At 44.7% G+C, this 21,895-nt stretch overlaps 1 protein-coding gene and 1 long non-coding RNA gene across 3 annotated transcripts; one reads left to right on the top strand and one right to left on the bottom strand.

Annotated features, from left to right (window-relative positions):
• The first annotated feature begins 8,163 nt into the window (after nt 1-8,163).
• Nucleotides 8,164-20,300, top strand: LOC115331159. Of its 2 annotated transcripts, none has more exons than XR_005717783.2 (5): nt 8,164-8,505; nt 9,652-9,720; nt 10,965-11,010; nt 11,118-11,204; nt 20,116-20,300. It is a non-coding gene; the product is annotated as an uncharacterized LOC115331159 (long non-coding RNA). The 2 variants fall into 2 exon arrangements; XR_005717784.3 differs by lacking the exon at nt 8,164-8,505 and adding an exon at nt 8,759-8,906.
• On the bottom strand, nt 16,019-19,759 carry LOC8030869 (cell division control protein 45 homolog). Its single transcript, XM_002403191.5, has 2 exons — nt 18,707-19,759; nt 16,019-18,627 (listed from the first exon to the last, which is right to left on the bottom strand). The coding sequence occupies exons 1-2, from the start codon at nt 19,375-19,377 to the stop codon at nt 17,640-17,642; spliced, it is 1,659 nt and encodes a 552-aa protein (XP_002403235.2). The 5' UTR covers nt 19,378-19,759; the 3' UTR covers nt 16,019-17,639.
• Nucleotides 20,301-21,895: the final 1,595 nt, after the last annotated feature.

Raw genomic sequence — 21,895 nt, 5'->3', positions numbered from 1 at the left:
TGTGCAGCTTTTTATATACTTCAAGAAATACAATCCAAAAACTCCCTAATTCAGAAATTGATGTTGGTAAGAAAACTCGGTTGTTTCCCAAATTTTGGTATGAAAAATAGGCTTGACGTGTACCTCCTAAATTTCGTAAAATCTGAAAACAAAACTTGAACTGCATTTACGATAGGGGTGTCGCAAACTTTTGTTGACCCTGATGTTCAAACTGGTGCGGCGAACCTTCAAACTTTTTGCAAAGTTCGACGAAGTTCAACTTGGTACAGTGTTGCCCGGCTCCCAAAGCAAGGTTTCGAATTTTGGGGAACAAATAATTTAGAAAGTGGTGTATATTATATTTTATAAACTGATTACCAATGTTTACACAATATAAAAGCAAAAATAAGTACTTTTAATGTTTTTGTTAGTAGTAATGTGAACCGGTGATGCGATACACCCAACAAATGTTGCACTTTTCCTCTGCCAGGTGGTGGCAACTCGTTCTGACATTTTCGCGCATGGGCAAAAAAGTTTAACTTTAATGGAAAATTAGTCAAACATCACGTTGGAAGTTAGAAAAAGCAAACTTGGTCGAACTCAAACCTGGGCAGGTTCGCGACACCCCTAGTTACGATGCACTAATATTACTGGACTTATTTTTTTTTTTTATATATGCGTTTATCAGCACTGGGGAAATGTAATTACCTAACTGTTTCTACCATTGCTTTTGTTTTAACGAGTGAATTGTCAGAAAAACAATGCTCCTAAACTGCAAAATCATTAATGGGCAGTTGATGTCATGTATATTTGTATTGAAAACCAATTTCTAACCCGACTCACTAATTATCCTTTGTTTAGTAAGGATATGATCCTGTGAAGCATTATTATAGACAGAAAAACAGTTTAACGTGACCTGGGAAGTGTGCCATAATTCCAGTCATTAAATCCTCGTTCCATTGAATGTATTGTCTGGAAACACTTTTTAGACTTTTATTTTTTTATTCTTTGCTAGTGCTATTGCCATTTGGAATAGGCAGCCTTCTTATAAGCACACCATTGGGGCCAGCCAACTGTATTTGGGCATTTAAATACTAGCGCTAATAATTAAACATCAAATGTAGAAAGGTGCCATTTACCTGAAATTAGGGTGACCTTTTTTTTTTCTTTTTTTTTTTTTGGGGGGGGGGGGGGGGGGGAGGGTAGGGTAGGGTAGGGTACTATTACAACTCCAACAAGTGAAAAAAAAATGGTGGAAATCGATCAACACGCACACCACAAAATGGTTCTGCTAACACATACTATCCAGTGCTGTCCGAAATTGTATTATGGTTTCACTCCCAGTGATGCATATTTTTAATTGACTGCAGCAGAACTCAAAGGGGCACCGACACCCCAAAGGTCGTATTTATTTTTATTGTCTAAAACAGTGGTTCTCAACCATTGATGTTTCGCGGACCCCTTGTGGATCGGCGGAGATGATGGGGGACCCCGTCCCTGATGAGAGGAGGGAAAATGTACACGTAAATGTCGATAAATATTTAATAAATAAATATAACTAGGGGCTAGTTTGAACTAGACTTCTCTCATTGACATACACACCAGAAAACTAACCCGAAAATTGGAATATATCTTCTCAATCTGAAAAGAGTACGACTTTTACTGCCGAGCTTGACTGATGAGGCGATGCTTCGCGGACCCCTAGAATGCCTTCGCGGATCCCAGAGGGTCCGCGGACCCCTACTTGAGAACCACTGGTCTAAAACAATGCAAATTCTAGTCATAAACATTGAAAAAAAAAAATGTGAACAAGAAATTATATGCATGCTCGCGCCTTTTTTATTTTTGCTGTCCTTCTTCCCTCCTCTCGCCTCCTCGCTTTTTATTTGTGACATAATCGATTATGAAATTTAGAAGCTTTGTAAGCAACACTTTTATAATATTTAATAACTGCATTCGCTGAGCATGTTTTTTAACACAATTGAGACTGCACTACGCACCTTTTGAAATATCGAAAATGGGAGTCCGGAAAAGATGTCGCCTCCCGGCTTTATATCCTCCCTCGGAAACGGTGATTTCCCTCCACACCACCTAGGGGGGGGGTATATTTTAGATATACCCTCTAGGGAGGGGTATATCTAGAACAAGGGGGGGGGGGGGGATACACCCCTTCCCCCTTTTTCTGAAGGCACCCCCTTAAGTCGCAATGACTCCTCTATTCTCATGCCCCCCCCCCCCCCCCCTAATTTCAATTCCTGGGAAACCCCTGCTCAGAAAGCATGGCGGCGCTCAGCACATGTAGCACTGAGGATGATTGGGGAGTCGGGGAATCGGACGACCTCTCAGACTAGGGTGTCTCAGACATCGAAAGGGAAATCGTCAAACGGTCAAAACAACTGGGTGTGGTGCCTGCGCACCGTAGTTTCGGTTGCGAGTCTGCCAGGGCAGCCTTTCACGCAGCACCCACGCGACATGGTCGCTCAAAAAATGTCCGCTGCGCGTCCTCTTCAATCGTACACCGTTTCAAAAAATTTGAGATCGCTAAAAGGGCCCTAAAAGAACTTCACAAACTCGGAAGTTAAGCGTCGCCTACTCACAGCGATAAACGGCACGCGAACACGACACTTCCTTCGGCGGTTCGGCGAGTCGGGAGAGAAACTGGAGTTACAGGACGACTCAATTTTTTGACGTCACTGCACTGGCGCGGAAACTTTTTTTTTTTTTTTTTTTTTTTTAATTTTACAATTATTGAGTTTCTAAGCTCTGAATTTTGAGGGTAATGTCCAGGCATCGTTTTCAATCGTTGTGGATAATTAAAAAAAAAAAAAAACGATTTTGATCTGTCCGTTTTTTTCCATGCATCAAAAAGAAACAAGAAACAGTAAATATTTTTCGGCTTTCTTTCCCTGTGGTTGCTTATTTTACTAACACGCTCCTACACAAATTTTTAACCTTTTTTTTTTTTTCGACTGTTGTGAGTTGCAGATTTTTTGCCTGTGTGACTGTCCTCGCAAAAAAAAAAAAAAAGAGTACAGCTACTTTTGCCTTGACACAGCATGATTTGAAAATTACAATAATTTAGATTTTAACTTTTGGCGAGCAGTTTTTTCTTGCAACATTTTGTTTTGCCACCCAAGGGAGAGGCACAACAACGCATGCGCGTCGGTTTTCTTGCAAGAACGACGGTCGCTTCCCGCAATGCTTGGATCGAAAATGGCGTACCATCGCAATTCGCGCGATTACCAGTGACCTCCGCGCTACCCCGTGCCCCGTTGTTCGGCAGCGTCATGAGTTGCGTGGTGAATTATACGACAGTGTGAAATGCGGGACATTTCGAAGATTTTGGTATTCCTCGCGGGACGCGGGACACGCGCCCTCCAAAGCGGGACAGTCCCGCGAGTCGCGGGACGGGTGGTCACTCTAACAGCAGTAGGGATGCTTTCCTCTCATCATGCAAAACGAAACTGACAACACACCGGCCAACAAAAGTTATTGGTTTAAAATCTTTCCCTAAATAAAAGATATTATCATTTTAATATGTTCATACATCTTACTGTGTTGCACCTCCAGTTGGATAGCTTCCAATGAAGTGAATAAATACCCGGTCATGCGCATATTTACTGTGTGTTTTACACGCTCCAGGCAAGCGTGCGTGCGTGCTTTTATTGTACGCAGAAAGACATTTCGCAACTAAGCCATTTAGTGTGAAAGTATCAACAAAATGCTGGCAAGTTGCTTTGGGAAAGGCATGATGCATATTCCTAAGGGTCCTTTTTGGATTATGCCATTATTCTGATTAAATGCACTGAAAGCGCATTTGCACCGGCATTTGGAAACACAAAGTGTCAAAAAAAATTACAGATTTTTTTTTTTATTGCAAAAATAAACTAGGCATTGCCGAACGCTCATTCTCCGCCCAAAGGTAGCGCTAGAGGTCACAGCCAGATCTTAAAGTTTCAGCCCGATCCGATACCTTCATCAAAAGTTATGTGATTTTCTAAAAATTTCAATGGGAAAATGGAGCCCATTTTTGCCTTTTTTTGGTTTCTGAAATTTTCAGAAAATCATAACTTTTGATTAAGGTATCGGATCGGGCTGAAACTTTGACATCGGGTTGTGATTTTTAGAACTACCTTTGGGGGGGAATGAGCAATCGGCGATACTTAATTTATTTTTGCAACAAAAAAAAAAAAAAAATCTAAATTTCTTTTGTTGCATTTTGTACTTTTAGATATTCTTGTGACTGCCTCTTTAGTGTGGCCCAAAACACGTTTAAGTAACAGTAAAAGAAGAAAAACTCTTCCTTTTTGATTTTGAGTTAAAATGCTCTTCAATATTACGACATAATTTACTATAACTAACAGGAAGTGCCTAGTGTTCAATTTACGCAGCATAGTTAAGGGAGGCAGGAATACAGCTGTGCGGATTTTTAATGCCTGGGCCGCGGGAATGAAGCAGAGCTACTGTAGCAGAGCCAATGGCGGATCCAGGGGGAGGGGGGGGGGGGAAGGGACGCCCCGTCGGCCCCCCCCCCCCCCCCCCCCCTCCCACCAAATAAAAACGGAGTTCTGGATCCGCCCCTGAGCAGAGCTTTTGCTGCGATTTCGAGGGTGTGTTCAATTGTGATCAAGCCATTGCTGTTGCAAGTGAAAACGTACCAAGCTTCCTAAATAGTCAGTACTGACAGTTCTATATATCTGCGTTTTCCATGTCAAACGTCCAGGTTATAATACCGATAATTGCCAATTTCTTAAAAAAAAAATAGTGATTAAATTTTAAATAATGTTCTAGCAAAAAAAAATTATTACGTTTCTTTTTATGTTTTTTAGTTCTGCAGCAAAGTCGAACTACAGGTATAAGTTAAAAAACTGAAAAGTCTAAGTGATTAAAATAGGATAGATCGATTGCTTTTACATACTCTGCTGAGATTGTTCTTTTTTTTTTTCTTCATGTGATGCCAGGGCTCACATTAATTCAGTAAAAGCTTTTTCTGTTAGCTTTTCTGGAGTAAACAAGCAGAAAACGAGACATGTTCAGCATTTAAAACAGAAAGCACTGTTGACACTAAAAGATATTCTCAACCTCATGTATGCTGGGATGTAAAGCTATATCCTACGCTAAAAAAATTTTGAGAACGATAAAGGTTGAGTGTACGATGATGGCCCGGGTCATACGTTTTATGTTTACGCAGTGATGGAAGTGCTGCGCCAAATTGCGCCAAGGACGCAATCCTGCAACATGTAGCGCCAAATTGTCATTTTACCGAAGAATTGCGCCATGCCTGCGCCGAGATGAGATGTAGCAATAAAAAATAAAAATTGAAGTCTTACCAGAGCGCGTGGCGGTACCGCGGTATTTTCCGCGCCGTAACTGTTACGCAAACCGAAAGTGCGGGGGCGCCTTATCATAATAATTGAAAGGAACAACGTTAGCAACATCTGAGACCAAAGCCGCAAAGGCTAAGCGAAAAGCCATCCCACTGAGCAGCCTATTAAAAAAAAAGAGGCCGAGCTTGTGGTTGTTTTTGATGTTGGCCCGCCCCGTTCCGGTGCGCTAGCTACCAGCTAAGTCCAAGCTAGCGCGAGCCCAATGCTCTGTGCATTCCTGACTCGCGCGTGGGCTCGTGCAGTGTGGGCACCGTTACGGGCTCCATGCGCGCGTTTGTAGCTTCGGCTGCGCTCGCACCGAAACTGAAACGAAGTATAGTTGAGTTGCACCAAACTCTGGATGTAGTGCTGGTAAAGCCTCACCGTCCTTTTCGGAGCACAAAGCACTGCGCGACTCGCGCGACTGCGGTGTCTGCTCCGCGGGTGTCGCTTCTCTGCAGTGCGTCGGTGCATGCCAAGGTGCGCACTCAACGGGTTAACTCGCCCTGATCCGATCGTGACTTCGCCAGCACATCGAAAATGAATCGGAATTTTTGAAGCGAATATCAGATACCACAATATTGGAAGCTGCTGCCCCCCCCCCCCCCCCCCCCCCCAAAAAAAAAAAAATCTAATCTGAACTAAAACATTCCACAACAGTGAGAGTCGTTAGATGCTGCTGCAGAGAAGTGCAGGCTCATAAAACTAAATATCCTGTACCATCAGAACTCAGTGTTACATATTTAATTGTATTTTTTTATGTGACGAGCAGATGAACTTTATTCTTTTAAAAGTCTTTTTTTGTGTTTACTTTGTTGAATTTTATATATCCTGTCTTAAAAAGGCGACAGGCGCTGTGTTCCAATAATCGAGATGGGCTTTATATAGCAATGCAGCATTATTTCATTTTCGAGTAATATGCCAACATATGCCGGACCCTGCTCCCAAAAGGGCCACTACCTGCTCCAAAACAACATTTTGCCTGCTGCAAGGCCTGCTCCAAAAGGCCAAAGGGCACTTCCATCACTGGTAATTTACGTAAAAATATGTGTGAAAGCCACGTTCTTCGGAGGGGCATTCAGCTACATCTGAACGTTGTATAGCTAATTTGAGATATGAAATTTCAAAGCTCGAGATGTGGACGTTGTTGAGGTTTCTATAGGGTATTTTGCAGAGCCGTCAATTTCGCACCAAGGCATGCACGTAGTAGTAATACTTTTTCCTACTTTATTTATCAGCTTTACAACATGTACCGTAGTATTAAAAACGAAGAAAAAGCTACGAAACAAGGAATTACGTTTTAGACAGACATTTACAAATTATTTACCAACAAACTAATTTATATAAAATGGCGCAAAATGTATCAAAATTAGCATGTTTACGTGCATCTTACGGATATATATATATAAAACAAATATATGAGTTAACTTTATTTTATGAGAAAGAAAGTGCAGAAACGCAGTTGATTTTTCTAAATGTGGCAAAATTGCTTGTAACATATATATAGATCGTTTTTTTTTGTTTTTTTTTACAGATTTGTTTTAAAAAAAGCCGTGAAAGCTACACTTATGCGGTTTGTGCGAGTGACTTATACGCCCAGGGAGACATTGTGTGGGTCTCTAATCTTTCCGATAAGTCGGCTAATTAAAATTCACTAATTAACTTTTTAATTAGTGAAAATAGACATATGGTTCAAATTTGAAACTTGCTGAGCGTCGTCCAAAACCCCTAATCAATTTTTTTTTTTTTTTTTTTTTTTAGAAAGACTTTTAGAAAGGCTTTACGAGTGGTAACTTTAGTGCACTGCTACGCTTATCACGCGCCGAAAGTCTTTCTGAAAATGACTGATTTAGGGGTTTTGGACGACGCTCAGCAAGTTTCTAACTGGAACCATATGTCTATTTTCACTAATTAAAAAGTTAATTAGTGAATTTTAATTAATTAGCCGACTTATCGCAAAGATTAGCCACCCACATAATGCCCGCTGGGCGTATAATTCACTCGCACAAACCGCATAAGTGTAGCTTTCATGGCTTTTTCTAAAACAAATCTGCAAGAATAGAAAACACACACATATATATATATATATATATATACGAGCAATCTTGCCACATTTAGAAAAATCAGCCGCGCTTCTGCATAATAAAAACATTTTTTTGTTTGTTTTAACTTTACCGTTTGCAGTGTCCTGAACTAACTTGTGATGTAAAAACGGTCAAAACATTGAGTAACAAATTACCCCCCCCCCCCCCCTCAAGAAAAAACAAAAAAAAAAAACGACAACAAACCTTCACTCAAATTGAGCTTTACCGCACGACGTCGGCTTCAGAGACATTTTATAGAACCGACAAAGGCTGTACAGCAGTGCTGTTCTATCGTAGGATGTAAAAAGTTGTGCTGTCTCTACCTTAGCTTTATATTCCTGTTTCACTGCGTTGAAGAGATCACTCCCATCCCTTTAATTTCTCACCAAAACTCAAGACCTCTGAATGAGCAAACGACAGTGCTCATGCAAGTGTGGACCACAAACTACATTTTCTCAAGAAGCAGTGCGACCCTGACTGGCATATAAAACCGATTACCTATATATATATTTTTTTTTTCGATGCAAATGTTTTCTACCAATTCGTGTTCTTTTTATTTCACTTATCCCAAAGAAGAAAGAAAAGAAAAAAAAAAGTTGCTCTCTCCATTGCAACGTTTCCCACCGAGTATCGTAACGGTGCCTCCAGCATTAGCGCGTAAAAACCACCTGAAAGCGATGATCACCCAACGGAGTGGGGCTCCAGACGTAATTAGAAGGGGTGATTCTTCGCCGTGGCGGCGGGACGCCCGACGTGAGCTGGTCGCTCGTTTTACTCCGAACTGCGGACCGCCGACGATTTGGGGCCAACCGGCAGTGGGCGTTCCGGTTTGCTGGGTCCAAAGAGCGAAACCTCCCTTTGGCCACGGGCCGTTCACCCCGAATCCGTACCGACCTTGGCTGAGAAAAGGCCCTCGACTTCGCGAGGCGCCTGACGTCTCCGCGCGCAAGCCCTTGCTCGTGGCGGTTCCGCCGTCCTACTCCCTGGGAGATCGAGTCTAGGGAAGCCGTCCGGAGTAAAAACCAGTCGCATCAACGGCCACCGGAGAGGGAGAGCAACCGCCGCTTCACACCGAGGTAAGCGGTTGGGGCATCCTTTGTGCTGGCCGTGTGCCCGCTGCGCCTGCGTGCCGCCACCGGGGCATCAGCATCTGCATGCAGCACGTGCTGCTTCGGGTGTAGTTTAGAGGCTCACGCAACTTGGAGCAGCGCCTTTCGCACGAAATCTCCGCAACGAACAAAGGAGCCCCCAGACAGAGCGATAAGGATATGTGGCGCTCGCCTGCCTGCGAGCTGCGAGGAGGATAAATGAAATCGAGACAGAAAACGGCCTCACGAGTGTTTCCGAGTGGATTAGTGCTTCCGGATGGTGGTGGTCCGTTAGTTTGCGAGAGCGCGGGTTCGCTTGTATTCTGTAGCGCCGTTAGTTTTTGGTCGCGATTTAGTGATCGCTGACTAAGATCGGGGAACGAACTCTGGTACGTGTAAGTTAGGAAAGAAAGCTCCTGCTTGTGTTCGCTTTCGGGCTTTTCTGGCATCGTAGACTTGTGGATGTCGTTTAGTTGGCCGTCGTCATGGATAATGCGGGACTGCTTGCCGCACGTTCAACTTGAAGTCGTTTACCTTCAGATCGCGCCCAGTTTTGTCATTTTATTTCGGGACGGAATATTTAAACATACTCACGCCGTCTTCTGAAGCGGTTGAACCTTAGGGCATCGTAGTACGTATACGGATACGACCAATTAAGTACCACACGGACACGGTACTACATCTGTACACGCATCTGTGCAAGAGGTTATTGAACCATGCTCATACGATACAAAAGAACCGTCAGTTACGCTTTGTGGTCTTTTAAGCGCCCGAGTTCACGGTGCATAGTATTCGTGCCCATGGCAGGACTAGGGTGCTCCAGATATTTCTAATCAGGTACTGGTTCAAACAACGTATCTCGATGCAGGCGATAACAAAGAACGCTACTCCAAGCGAGATAACTGTTGGGATGACATTCACGCAACATTTCCAGCTGATAAGTTTAGTCACGGCCAGAATCCTGGAATATGTATGTATATATAGACTGTTTGCCCTTGAAAAACAAAAAGTTATCTTGTTTGCGAACGTGTTGCTGCGGTCGATAGTACAGCACGTTGTCGTTACGATCTTCTGTGTAGTGCAGGCTTGAGAAAAGCTATTTTGTATAAGAGTGAGTCGAGTTTGTCCTTCCAGTGCACGAGGGACATCACAATGCCCGACAAAAGCAGCGCCGGAAGCTACAAGGATAGCCGCAACACGGAAGTAAGTGCAATCCTTCACCTTTCCGAGCTCGCGGTTCTGGTGATTGACGATCACACATGGTGGCCGGCTTTAATTATCATGACACTAACGGTTCGGGAGATGAATAAGATGTAGACCTTGACACGGAGACCGTGCGGCCTAAATCGTTTTCAAAAACAGTGTACGCGCGCTTTTCTGGAGAGCACTCCAGATGATACGGGCTAACGCTCGATCCGAACGATCAAACCCCGCGTCCGCATCCAAACCCGCAATATCTTTTTTTTTTTTTTTTTTTTTTTTTCTCCCTTGCATTTTAGGTTTTGATGGCGCTTTTTGGTGCGCGTGGGTTTGTGTGAACTAAACCTTTCCAACACAATAGCATCTCGCGCCTCTCACAGCGTTGTGCTAAAACAATGATGTCAAGCTTCGACTCATAATGTGCTGCCGAAAGCTTTCGCGGACCCCTTGTAGATCGGCGGAGATGATGGAGGACCCCGTTCGTGGTGAGGGGAAGGGGCAGGTATAGGTTAATTATGATGATTTAATAAATGGATATAACTAAGGGCTGTGTGAAGTAGACTTTTCTCATTGACATACGCACGAGAAAACTCACCCGAAAATTGGAACCTTTCTTCTCAATTTCAAAAAAGACAACTTTTATTGCCGGGTTTGGCTGATGAGGCAGGGCTTCGCGGACCCCCATTAGAGAACCACTGGTATAAGGCAAATTAACGTCTGAATGAAAACGCTTAGTAATTGAACAGGGGTTTTTCGTCCACGAGGGAGGAACAGGACCATCGGAAGTCCGCATTCTTTGACCAATACAGTCTCTTTTACCGGAAAACCCCAGAGCTTATTGCAACAAAAATTAATTTAACTACAAGATAGTCTCGACTGGAACCGCCTTGCAAATCTAAAGCGTTTCATATCCCCATTTTATCAACATATTTGGAGGTCGCATCCGACTTGGGCCGGCAAGCGGCAGGAAACCGCGTACCCGCATCCACCGCGGTTTCATTGCGGATACCCGCAGATATCCCCGGACATGCGGGGCTCTGCTTATTGTCAGAAACCTCAAATTAGAAAAATAAACAATTGGTTGTGTCTGTTGTCGTACGAGATGACTATTGCCGCCTTGCTGCATCACGTCACGTCCCACCCCCCCCCCCCCCCCCACACACACACACACACAAAAAAAAAAAGTTTTCTTTTGACGTTTTTTGAAGGAGCTGGGGACTCACTGCACGTATCCGACGTTGTTTCAGGTGAAAGCGATTCCTTTTCCCCCGTCCGCCGAGCGGAGGAATGCTGGTAAGTATTTTACTTTCACGCGTGCGTCCGGTCATGGGCGGGACCATCTACGCCCGAAGAGCCCCGAGTGTTTCGAGAAAGAATGAGAAAACGAGTGCCGTTTGCAGGCTTCCAAGAGTACCACCCGGGTGTCCACCAGCCACGCTCGGGAGGCTCATCGCCCACGTCGCCGCAGCCCACTCAGGGTGGCTGGAGTAAGTGAAGTCGCACGGACTGTCTGCATGCGGAGTTGGCACGAACTAGGTGGGCAAAACTAAACAGCATTTTTTTTTTTTTTTTCTTTGCTACCTGGGACTGTTTTACTGGAAGCTATTCTGTCACTCTCGGGGGCACTGACAGGGAATCGGAAAGCTTTGTGCTGAAGCAGCTAAGGACGTGTTTTGAATCTGCCGCGTCAGTTGCCCACGTAGGTTCGTGGCGCACGTAGGTTCGTGGCGCGGTCTTCAAAAGGCTCACAAATCCGGATTTCTTTTTTTTTTTTTTTTTTTTTTTTTTATTGACATTGCAATGTACCGTACCTTCCTTATGCACGTGTTTCTATCAATAGCCGTAGAACTGCGACATGCCTTGCTTACCGCCGTAAAAAAAAAAAAAAAAAAAAAAAGAAAGCGCGGGGGGGGGGGGGGGGGGGGGGGGGGGGAATGAGAAACAGGGAGGTGGATGGCATGTGGGCTTCGATGGCGGACTCGGTGTCACTCCGTATGCGTGAATTCAGCAATCCACCGGTCGCGTTCAGTGATATCATCAGGGAAGCGTATCATAGAATGTGCTGTTACTACCGTGTGTTGGGGACTTCGTTCTTTCCGAGCTTTTGCTCTTCGCTCCAAAGACGTGCATAGTTTTGCCGTCTCAGAAAGTTGTAACCGGACTCTCCGCACGTAACTAAGTACTCTGTGAAAGTAGGTGGATCGTTTCCAGAGATTCCAAGTGCGAAGTGTGTTGCTCAAAGAAGAAGCTTTACGTAAACCGTTCGAAAGCTTCCACATCGCGCGCGCCCCTACGCGCGGCGTGCATTGAGGGAAAGCGCACTAAACGGCCCGCCGCGGAGTGCGACGGAAGACTCGTGATACTCAAGTAAATGGGCGCGCACCGGAACGGCTCGAAGGACCCTGACGTAAAAATAGGACGGGCAGTTTCTCGCAGAGGTGATACTTGAGAAAGAAGACAACATTTCTGAGGCGATTAGACTCCGTGATTGCTCGATAATTTGCGAAGCTGGTGTAAGTAATCAAGGCCAGCACATTTGCAGTCGCGATCTAATCGACAACGAAGGTGGCAATAAAAATATGATTAGGCACGGAAAAGTCGGTGATCTACTGCCGCTGCAGAGTTACTGCTAACACCCCCCTGTGTGACTGAGCCTTCCATCTGTGAGCCCACATAAAATAAGTAGAATTTTGCTGTATTTCATATATTATTTCATCAGGGTTTATGCTGATTCAGGGTTGAACACAGATTCTGACGAAGGCCAACTGCAGACAAAAATCAGGAATGAAGGCTGTGGAAAAATGGTTGCAGTTTCCCTAACATCGCATTAAATCAACCATAAAAAAACAGCTGGGCAGTACGAGTATGTTAACTGACAGTCTGAGCAGATTTAAAGAAAAGCTCAAATCAGAAAAAAAAAAAAAATACAGCTTAAACAAGTTGTTTTAATAACTTGCACTCTGCAGTTCCTGCAGGAGCCACAGAGAAATTTCTGACCCGTAGCCGCCAACACGCGGTTGAAAATGATAGTTTAAAAAACTGGAAAACATTGGATAGCACTTGTAAGAAAAAAAAAAAAAAAAAAAAAAAGAACTTAGCTAACAGTGTAACATGTAAATTCCTTTGCATTCTTTGCTGTTCTCAGGTTAATTAGAACTGGGTCATACTCTACACTCTTCAACATTTTTTTATCAATTAATTTAATGAATTTTAAATCTCCTTTTTGCAAACATTCAATGAACTTTGGAAGACATCCTGGATTCTAAGACTATTTGGATGCTTTGGCCATTGATGTGATGAAATGAATGCACACTGATTTAGTACCTGAACTCTTTTGGCCTCCGCATTATTTGTTCAATGGTCAATGCATGACAAATAAGGTAATGTCTAGAATTCGGATGTTTCTGCACCTCCCTTCGTTTGGTGAGCTGTACTCGTGAAGGCATCAGGGAACCATGTTGAATTAACCTGAGACTGGAGTAGAGAAGAAACATCAAAGCGTAGAAGGGACAGAAAATAGACAGAACGACGACGTTTGAGACGTCATCCTGTCTATTTTCTGTCCCTTCTACGTTTTGATGTTTCTTCTCTACCCCAGTCACGGGTTAATTCAACATGGTTAATATTCACCAGCTCACCTGCACCCTTACGATTTTTTTTCTAGCATCAGGGAACCTCAATTTTAGTCAGGATCCCCGGACTAGAAGTGGTGCTCAATGCATGTTTCACTTGCTTTCTTTATGAGTAGTAGCCAAAGTGTAAAAATCAAGATGATTTAAATCATGATCATAAATCACTGGCAATTTTTTTAGCTACCCCAACTAGCCATATTTTTGGAATCACCAGCCTTTACCCTTTCCGGCATGCTATTTAGTATTGCGAAATTCAGAATACTAGTAGTTACTGTGAAATCGCAAAGTGAAGATGATGCCAAAACCAACGTTTAAATATACCCGTGCTTTTCAGTGCCGTGACGTCAGGGGAAGGCAGGCTTGGAGGTCCAGCGGGCAGTCTAAAGATGGACTATGCCGAGCATTTGTTTTGCGCGCCACAGGTGCTGGAGCGATCTTCCAAAGCATTCATTTGACACCATGAAACTCCTTGTAATCAGTTGGGAACAAAGTCTACAGTCCAAAGAGTGAACCCCTGCCTTCCGCTGACGTCACTTTTTCATTGTTGCCAGTAGAGACTCACTTTCAAAAACACGGTGAGGACCAAACTTGTTTCGTTGGAAATAGTAACCCAAATAAGTATATTTAAGTTACTATTTCAGCAATGTTTGTTACTAAGGAAGAAAATGCTGGAGTACCCCTTTAAATCAAACCGTTCCTGCGAAAATTACCACGAAAATAGTTCTCATTTACATCTAGCAAACCCCGAGATGGGGAACGATAAAAAAACAGACTTACAAGATGTCGATTAATTACCAGCTCGCCTGCACTCTATCACTGCTTACTTATTTACAGTTTGTCTACCATTTGATCTTTTCTATGTGCTTTTGTTTTGTACAGAAACCAAAGAATTGTCAAGCAAGAAAGACTTATATTAATCTAAACACGAGCAGAAAGCAGAGCTTTTCTGAGGAAATCTGAGCACCGAGCTTTTTTTTTATGTACCTTCCACTTTGTTCGTCAGTTACGTAACATATGTCCATTGCAAGCCAATCAGAACACGAAAGAAAAAGCAAATAAAGCTCTTCAGCTAACTAAAACAGTAAGCTGTTTTTATGCGAGTATGGCAGGGGTTACATCAATAAAAAAGTTATGAATTAAACTGCAGTTTAAATTTACAATAATTCTTTTAACGCAGTTATCAGTGATTGGACGGATTGATAAATCAGCCTGACGTGTTTAAAAATAAATGCAGTGATAAATAGTCACTTTCTAGCTACAGTGATTTAAAGGGATACTGAGCCCAGAGCCGTATATGTAGAGAGTTTGGCCATTCGTTGGGAAGTATAGGAGACAAATGAGGAGGCGCCATTGACCGAAAGAGGGCTGGGCATGTTCCAGGGCGTCTTCAGAAATTCGAATGTGACCAACCAGAAGCTGGAAATAATACCCTGGCGGTGGTCGCAAGAAACAAACCTGATAACAGCATTGGAGTAACTCTCGGTGGCTGAAAATATGGTGCACGTGATGTTTTAATCACGCTTATCCGAAATGATGGTGGAAGGGTGCGACTAGCGGAACGATTGACATAATCCGTACGCCAAGCGCCGGGAATCTGCCGTCCGAGCGGTCACACTCTGTCCGCGCAAAACAGAGTTGAGCGGCGCATTCGTTTCTTACATCTTTCTGCATGATCATGATCAAAACAACACGTGCACCCTATTTTCAACCACGAAGAGTTACTCTACTTCACTCTTACGTGCTTATTAAAACCATATACGAACATAGACCTTTGATCAGAACTGTTTCTCGCTACCACCGCTAGGGGATTCTTTCCGGCTTCTGGTTGGTCAAGAGAGCATGCCAAGCCCTCTTTCCGAGTCTGCCGCACGCCCTAGACCTGCCCACACCTCGCATTGACCAAACTCTGTACATATACGGCTCTGACTGAACCGAAATGTGGATTTCGCAAAGTAAGGCTGCAGAAGTGTTGAACGGGACGCTGTGAACACTAAAATATCACTCGTACATCGATATCTCAAACGAGTGGCCGTACTTTTGGAAAAGAAGGGCGCGATCAAGCGAGTTCTTTGACGTAACTGTCCTCCGGGAGAATTTGAGAATGAGGAGAAGCGGCCTTGCTTCGGTTCACCAGCTTGACAGGATGTAGCGAGGAGGAGAGAGAATGGGAATCATGACGTGCCTTGTCTCGTCGGCCGGGTTTCTTTTCCAAAAATACGGCGATTCGTTAGATATATTGCCGTACAAGTGATATTTTTTGGTTTTGCAGCTTCCCGCCTCTCCGCCCGGCCTTGTTTAGTGAGCTCGAAATTTCGGTTCAGTATCCCTTTAAATCAAATAAACCTAACTTATTTGATTAATTATTTTTTTTTTTTTTGCCTGGGTAGTAGAGTTTTAGAACATACTTTCAAACATCATTTTGAAGCTCCCAAAAGTTTGAAAAGGTCAAACTCAGACCCTCCAAAGCTTCGAAAATTGCACATTCAAACCTCGGCAAAATTCAGAATGCTTGAACTTCATGAAAACAACTTTTCTCACTCAAACAAGTGGTTCACGATATGGGCACTAATAGGTAATTTTATAGTTTCACCATTGCTGCAGTAAGTATGAGATGTGCCTGGAAGAAAATAATGAATTCAGTAGAAGGAACTTGTACCACCAAACAGTAATCGCTGGTAAATATAACAGTTTAATAAATAACATTCAAATGCATCTAAAAGCCAAACTGATTGTTGCATTAATTACAAAACGATAAATCTAGTAGGGCAAGAGCCTGCACAATTAACTTTTTGAGTGAGAGAACTGAAGGTGTACAGTAAACAAATGACGTACCAATCAGTTTAGATGCCCTAAACGTAAGCACAATGGGTCGTCCTAGAAATCTGCTCACTAAATGTGAGCACCGTTGTGAGACGATCACAAATGAATGCTAGTAAGCTAAACAGTGTGTTCAAACAGCAGAGTAAAGTTTATAACTTCCTCTGTACGAAATATTCCATATTATGCACAGGGTTAATGCCCCTCTTGGGGTTTCATGCAAGTCACGGATTTAGAGAACGAGTTTGGGCTTCATATATCATTTCAGCTTGAATAGAAACAGATGCAGAGATAGACTTCCAACCAAGTGAAACTGGAATATTTTCCCGATAGAAAAAAGCTTGGGACCATTAGATGTCAAGCGTGACTGATGTAGAACATACAATTTTTACTTTAACAAGTATTTCTACATGCCTAAACTAGGATTGCAGTTGGAGTGAGGGATTGTAGCTAGCATAAAAGTTTGGGAGATTTGGAATAGCAACAATTTCAGGCTGGTCAACATCACCCACAAAAATTGCAAAGAGAAAACTTACAAAATGATGCACCCCAAGAGAGAAAAAACAACATGTATCGAAACCCATGTAATAAAATGAATTATCCAATGAGATTGTAAAATGAAGACTTTCCTAATCAGGTTGTCAATAAGGGATTATAAACAGTGCTCAACAAAACTAAACAACCCGGCGAAGTGCATGGCCTTGCATACCTACGACGCCATCTGCCAGGAGAAGTCATGCTATCTGGTGTCGTCGCACACCTGAGCCAAGCACTCGGTGGTTGCTCTTGTTCGGTGCACAGCCCCCGATGACTGATCAATGCTGGCCATGAGCTTGCAACATGTTTTTTTTTTTTTTTTGCAGTATCATGCAGATTTATCTTTTTCTAAACAAGTTGGGGAAAATGTGACCACCACTCGCAGCGAACTGTCAGTTTATACAAAATAAATGTGATGCCATGGCATGTGTTCTTTTTTCAGACAAACTAAAATAAAGTGCCTTTCTTTTTGGCTTTGCGGTAATCACCTATGGAGGTTTGCGCCTCGAGCGCGAACAACCGCTGGCTGCTTGGCTCAGCTACAAGCATGTGCAACATGTGACACCCAATCGCGTGGCTTCTTCTGGCAGATGCTGCAGCAGGTATGTGAGGCCACATGCTCTGCTGGTCCGTTTCGTTTTGCTGAGCACTGTACTTTGCAGACTGTTTGCAATTCAGGATTATGTTTGAGCAAGCTTGTGTCCCGAGTGTTACCTTTTCGGCAGAAACATTATGGCAAAATGTGTCGCTGAATTTTAACCATTTAATCTCGCACACTCATTAACTGCCAAAAAGAAAACAATCACCCAGGCATCCAGCTACATGTTTCCAGACGATCCCTCGGTTGCTGCCTCGGGTAAAACTCATAATCTATGAATTGTGCGCTTTGTCCCTATGGGACCATATCAGGGCTGAGTTACCGGAGCCCGGCCGAGCTCACACCAGAAGCGACATAAGAGCGTCGAAGAACTTGCCCTTGTCTTGGGCATACACCAGGACCGCGGGGGAGTGAAAAAAATCGTCCAAGAAGGTGCAGTGCGTCATGGAGCTGGCTTGTTGGAACGCCTGGCCAAAAAAGTTCTTGGGCGACCCTTGGGAGAGCGGCGGGACCCCCACGACTAGCGTGTAGGTGGCATCAGCGGCATATTCGGCGGCTAGGACAAGCGGGAGAGTAGCGAGGCGTCGGCTGCGGGTGCTGGCTGCATGTGCCCTCAGGGCACACTGGGCCAGCTGGATGAGCCCGCTGGGGCAGCCAAAGAGGCGCTGGTGGGCACTGCCATCCGGCAGGGTGCCGTACAAGAAGGGTCCCGCACAAATGATGCTGCCCAGGTTCATGAAGGAGTGCACTTGCTGGGCAACGGCCAGCAGACGGCCCTTGGCTTGCTGGATGCCCCGACGAAGCGTGTCAGTGTGAGACCAGGACAGGGCGTCCAGGGCCTGGAAGAAGTTCTCCCACAGCTGCTCCCCGGGCGACTCGACGAGGGCGAGCAGACCATATGCGGCATCCGAGGCGAAGAACTGATCCCGGTAGCCGCACCTCCCCGAGAAGCATGCAAAGAGGAGCTGGTCCAGCCCGTACTTGTCGGCCGCGTCACACATCCACTCCTTGACGTGGCTGCGAAGGTTCATGTCCATGGAAGCGTACTGCTGCTTACACTGCTGCAGGGGCAGCCCCAGCTCTGCCAGGAACTCCTGGAGCTTTCGCTGGCCACTCTGTGTCCACAGCTTGAAGGCACTCATGACACTCGGAGAGTTCTGGAGGCTCTCCAAGAGGGACCAATGCGAGTAGAGCGGTAGACACAGTTCCTGGTCGAAAGAAATCTGGACCGTGTTGATTGCTGCAATGCTCGTTGAAGGCAAGGCTCCACTGGCGTTGTTCCGCCGCGTGACATGAGCTTGGAGGCTCCCAGCTTCCAGGATGTACCTAGAACGTGTGCAGGCATCATGTTCAGCCGGCTCATACTATTAGTATTCGAGTGGAGAGGTTGCCAAAGCGTACATACCGATTGTGATCGATCTTCCCTGTGATGTGCTGCTCGGATAGCCCCAGGATCGCCCACCAGAGGATGTCATTCGTGTCGCGGGACATCTTCCAGCTGATCTCGAACATTGTCACTGCCGTGGCAGGGCCGTAGTAACTAAACTGAGTGTAATCGAAGAGGCGCTTTTTCCGTTGCTCCTCCCACTGCCGCCGTTCTCGGCGTTTGTCGATCTCGTCTTCGATAGAGAGCTCGTCCAAGTGCAAGTCGTCGGCATCGTCGTCCTCGCGAAAGAGTTCTTCGAACGCCGGAATGCCCTCATCCTCGTTGGCTTGCATAAGGAGCCTCACCTGACTGGTGTTGTACACATTATGGATGTGAACGGGCCGGTGGCTGTCGGCGATGTAGAAGACAACGTTGTCGTCTCTGGGCTTACAGTCCTCCACCACATCCCACGTCGCGCCGCAGTTGAGGAGCAAGACGTTGCTGATGCCGTCCCCGTGCTCTCGGTACGCCTTCACCACCTCCGACTTCTGCGTGACCGGCACCAGAGTGTAGAGAGCGTTGTCGGAGTGAAACAACTGTTGAAGGATTCGACAGGCTGCAAGCGCGTCGACGTCCGCAGCCACGATGATTAGAATTCGCGTCTTAATCACTTCGCTGTAGAAATTTTTGTACAGATCGGCGACGTACATCTCTGCAGTGAAAACAACCGCGCAAACACGTAAAGTTCTAGACGCACCTTGCCTGCGATGTGTGCTGGTGTCACCGGACAAAAATCAACTATCGTGCTTTACAAAGAAAAAAAAAAGAGAGAGAAAAGGACTTGGTAACGAAACAAAACTCCACACTCCTATTCGTAGCGTTGACGGAGTCTTCGTTCAGTTTTGGCGGGAAGTAGCAGCCGCCCGACCGATACGGCCACCCGGCGTCTGCTCTGCTGTTGTCCCCGGTCGGCGGAAGTTGGATGGGAGGGTGAGAGAGAAGAGGTGTAGAAAAAGTGGGGAAGGCGTTAGAAAGCCTGGGAATGGGTGGAGAGAGTGAAAAGAGAGAAGGCAAAGAGAGGAGCTGGAAGGCAGCGGGTGGAGAGACGTTTGAGAGGCGTACCATTTGCTGGCTTGCCTTGTGGCTTTGGCTTGACTACGGCCCGGCTTAACTAGTTTGCGGCTATTGGACGACTTGGCTTGGCTAGAAAGCAAATTGACCCAGGCTTTGTGGGGCTTTGGCAGCTTTGGTGGCTTTGGTTCGGATTGGATCGGATCTTTTGTCACTGTTTTTTTTTTTTTTTTTTTGTACATTATTTGTAATTGATGTGTGCCGTTCGCCCGTTCCGTTGACCGTTATTTCCATCTATTGAGCAAACTCTGTGGGTATTTCTAACTTATTTCGACTGAGCGGTGGTGTTTTAGTCGCCCCTATCATTTCTTTTCCAGAGTTCTGAAGATCGGACGAGAGAGATGCTAGAATGAAACGACTGACGACTTCCCCGCCAAGACCCTGTTGCAGTGCTGAGCAGCTCATCAAATCATCGCCAGAGTGTGATAAACGTAACCTAAGCATTCCCACGATCTCCGTTTCTAGTTTTGTACTAACTGCTTCATTAAATGAAGTTGAGTTAGCGCATGTCTACTTTCTTCAACACGCATGTCTGACCCTCGATTACTCGACAAGAAATGAGGCGAGTGTCAGAAACTTCATATTTTATTACTTAATTTATTCGCTGTGAGACGTTTCTAACCGAAGCATGGTGAACCGTGAAAACGATTCATATCGACTTCCCCGCCAATGGTGTTTTTTTTTTTTTTTTTTTTTTTTTTTTAAACATGTTGATTGACATTTAATGATTCCCATCAATGTTTCGACGACACCCGTTTTGCGACTGTTCGCGTTATTTAGATCAGATGGCTCACCACGCCTTTATGCTGTACCTGGATTTTTTGTTTTTTAATTAAATTTTACTAATTTTCACAAAACGTTAAGGCTTGTGTCGTAGTTGAAGTGTCTAAAGAGGGGAGCGCTGCAACAGGCTATTTTTTCGTGTGAGAATCTTAAATAATTTATTATGCTTTATAAGTATGGTTCCACTCACTTTAGATTTCTGACTTCATCAGTATTCTTGATGTAAAGGCTAAACCTTAGCGGGAGGCACTCACTTGATCGAATGACGTTTTAGCGAACGCCCACGTTTCATCGAATGACACTTTAGCGAATAGTCGGACGCCGCGAAACAGCGTTTTCTGGTGGGCCAAGTGAGTTCATATTTTTGTAATGAGTTGCCGCAGACTGTCGCCGCGAAGCGGCGTAAAGCGCAGCGCGACGGATGGGTTAACGCGCGCCCCCGTTATTCGCTAAAACGACCATTCGCTCAAATGTCGTCGTTCGCTAAAATGTCATTCGCTCTTGTGATATGGACCCAAACCTTAGCGGTACAAAATCAATAATCTTCAAGGATATTGTGGGCACGGGATGTTTATGGAAGTGCACCGTAGATGGAGACACTATGCTCTTCCTTGGGAAGAGGGCAGTGCCCAACTGGCGTCTCAAGCAGCATGGTTAGCCCAGCTGACAAATGTTGTGGTGTCCCCCTTGGTACAGCCGCAGTTTCAGCCTTGAGTGAATGGCCTCCCGTGCTTGGGCTGTTCTGGTTCAACTGCTATCAGGATTCTGCTCCCATGAGATGGGGCACAGTTTGCTTGTTTTGTATAAGTTTTGTTACCACTGTATGTTCAGTCTTTTAATATTTCCTCTCCCGGCAGCATGCTAAGTGGTCTCGTACATGTGAATTCAGTTGAAGCATATACTTCTGCATGTCCATTACAATAAACAATTCTTTTTTGCACTCTTTATTTCTGCCTTTACTTTAAAAAAGAAAAATGTATTTATGAAGTTTATTGAAGGACATGTTTAAGGTATATCTTATGTTGTGTGGCTAGTGTGAACCTGATCGTAACAGCTGAAATGCCAGGTACATTCTTCATTAAAAGGTATTATTAACACAAGTGATTGACGCCGGGAGTGTGAAATCACCGAACGCGGCGCCTCGTTGCGAATTCAATGAGAGGTTGTGCTATTCACAGCTTCCAATCTTGGAGGTGTTTCGGCAGACAGCTATTGTTTGTATGTGATTTCTTTTGTACTTGATCTATACTGTTATTTATAATCTTTGCCAGTTCGGCGTCTGAAAAATTGCCAATGACTAAAACAGTGAATAAT

The sequence above is a fragment of the Ixodes scapularis genome, unplaced genomic scaffold (assembly GCF_016920785.2).
Source record: "Ixodes scapularis isolate PalLabHiFi unplaced genomic scaffold, ASM1692078v2 PGA_scaffold9__187_contigs__length_104089568, whole genome shotgun sequence".
Lineage (NCBI taxonomy): Eukaryota > Metazoa > Arthropoda > Arachnida > Ixodida > Ixodidae > Ixodes > Ixodes scapularis.
This window is presented reverse-complemented; position numbering and strand designations above follow the sequence as displayed.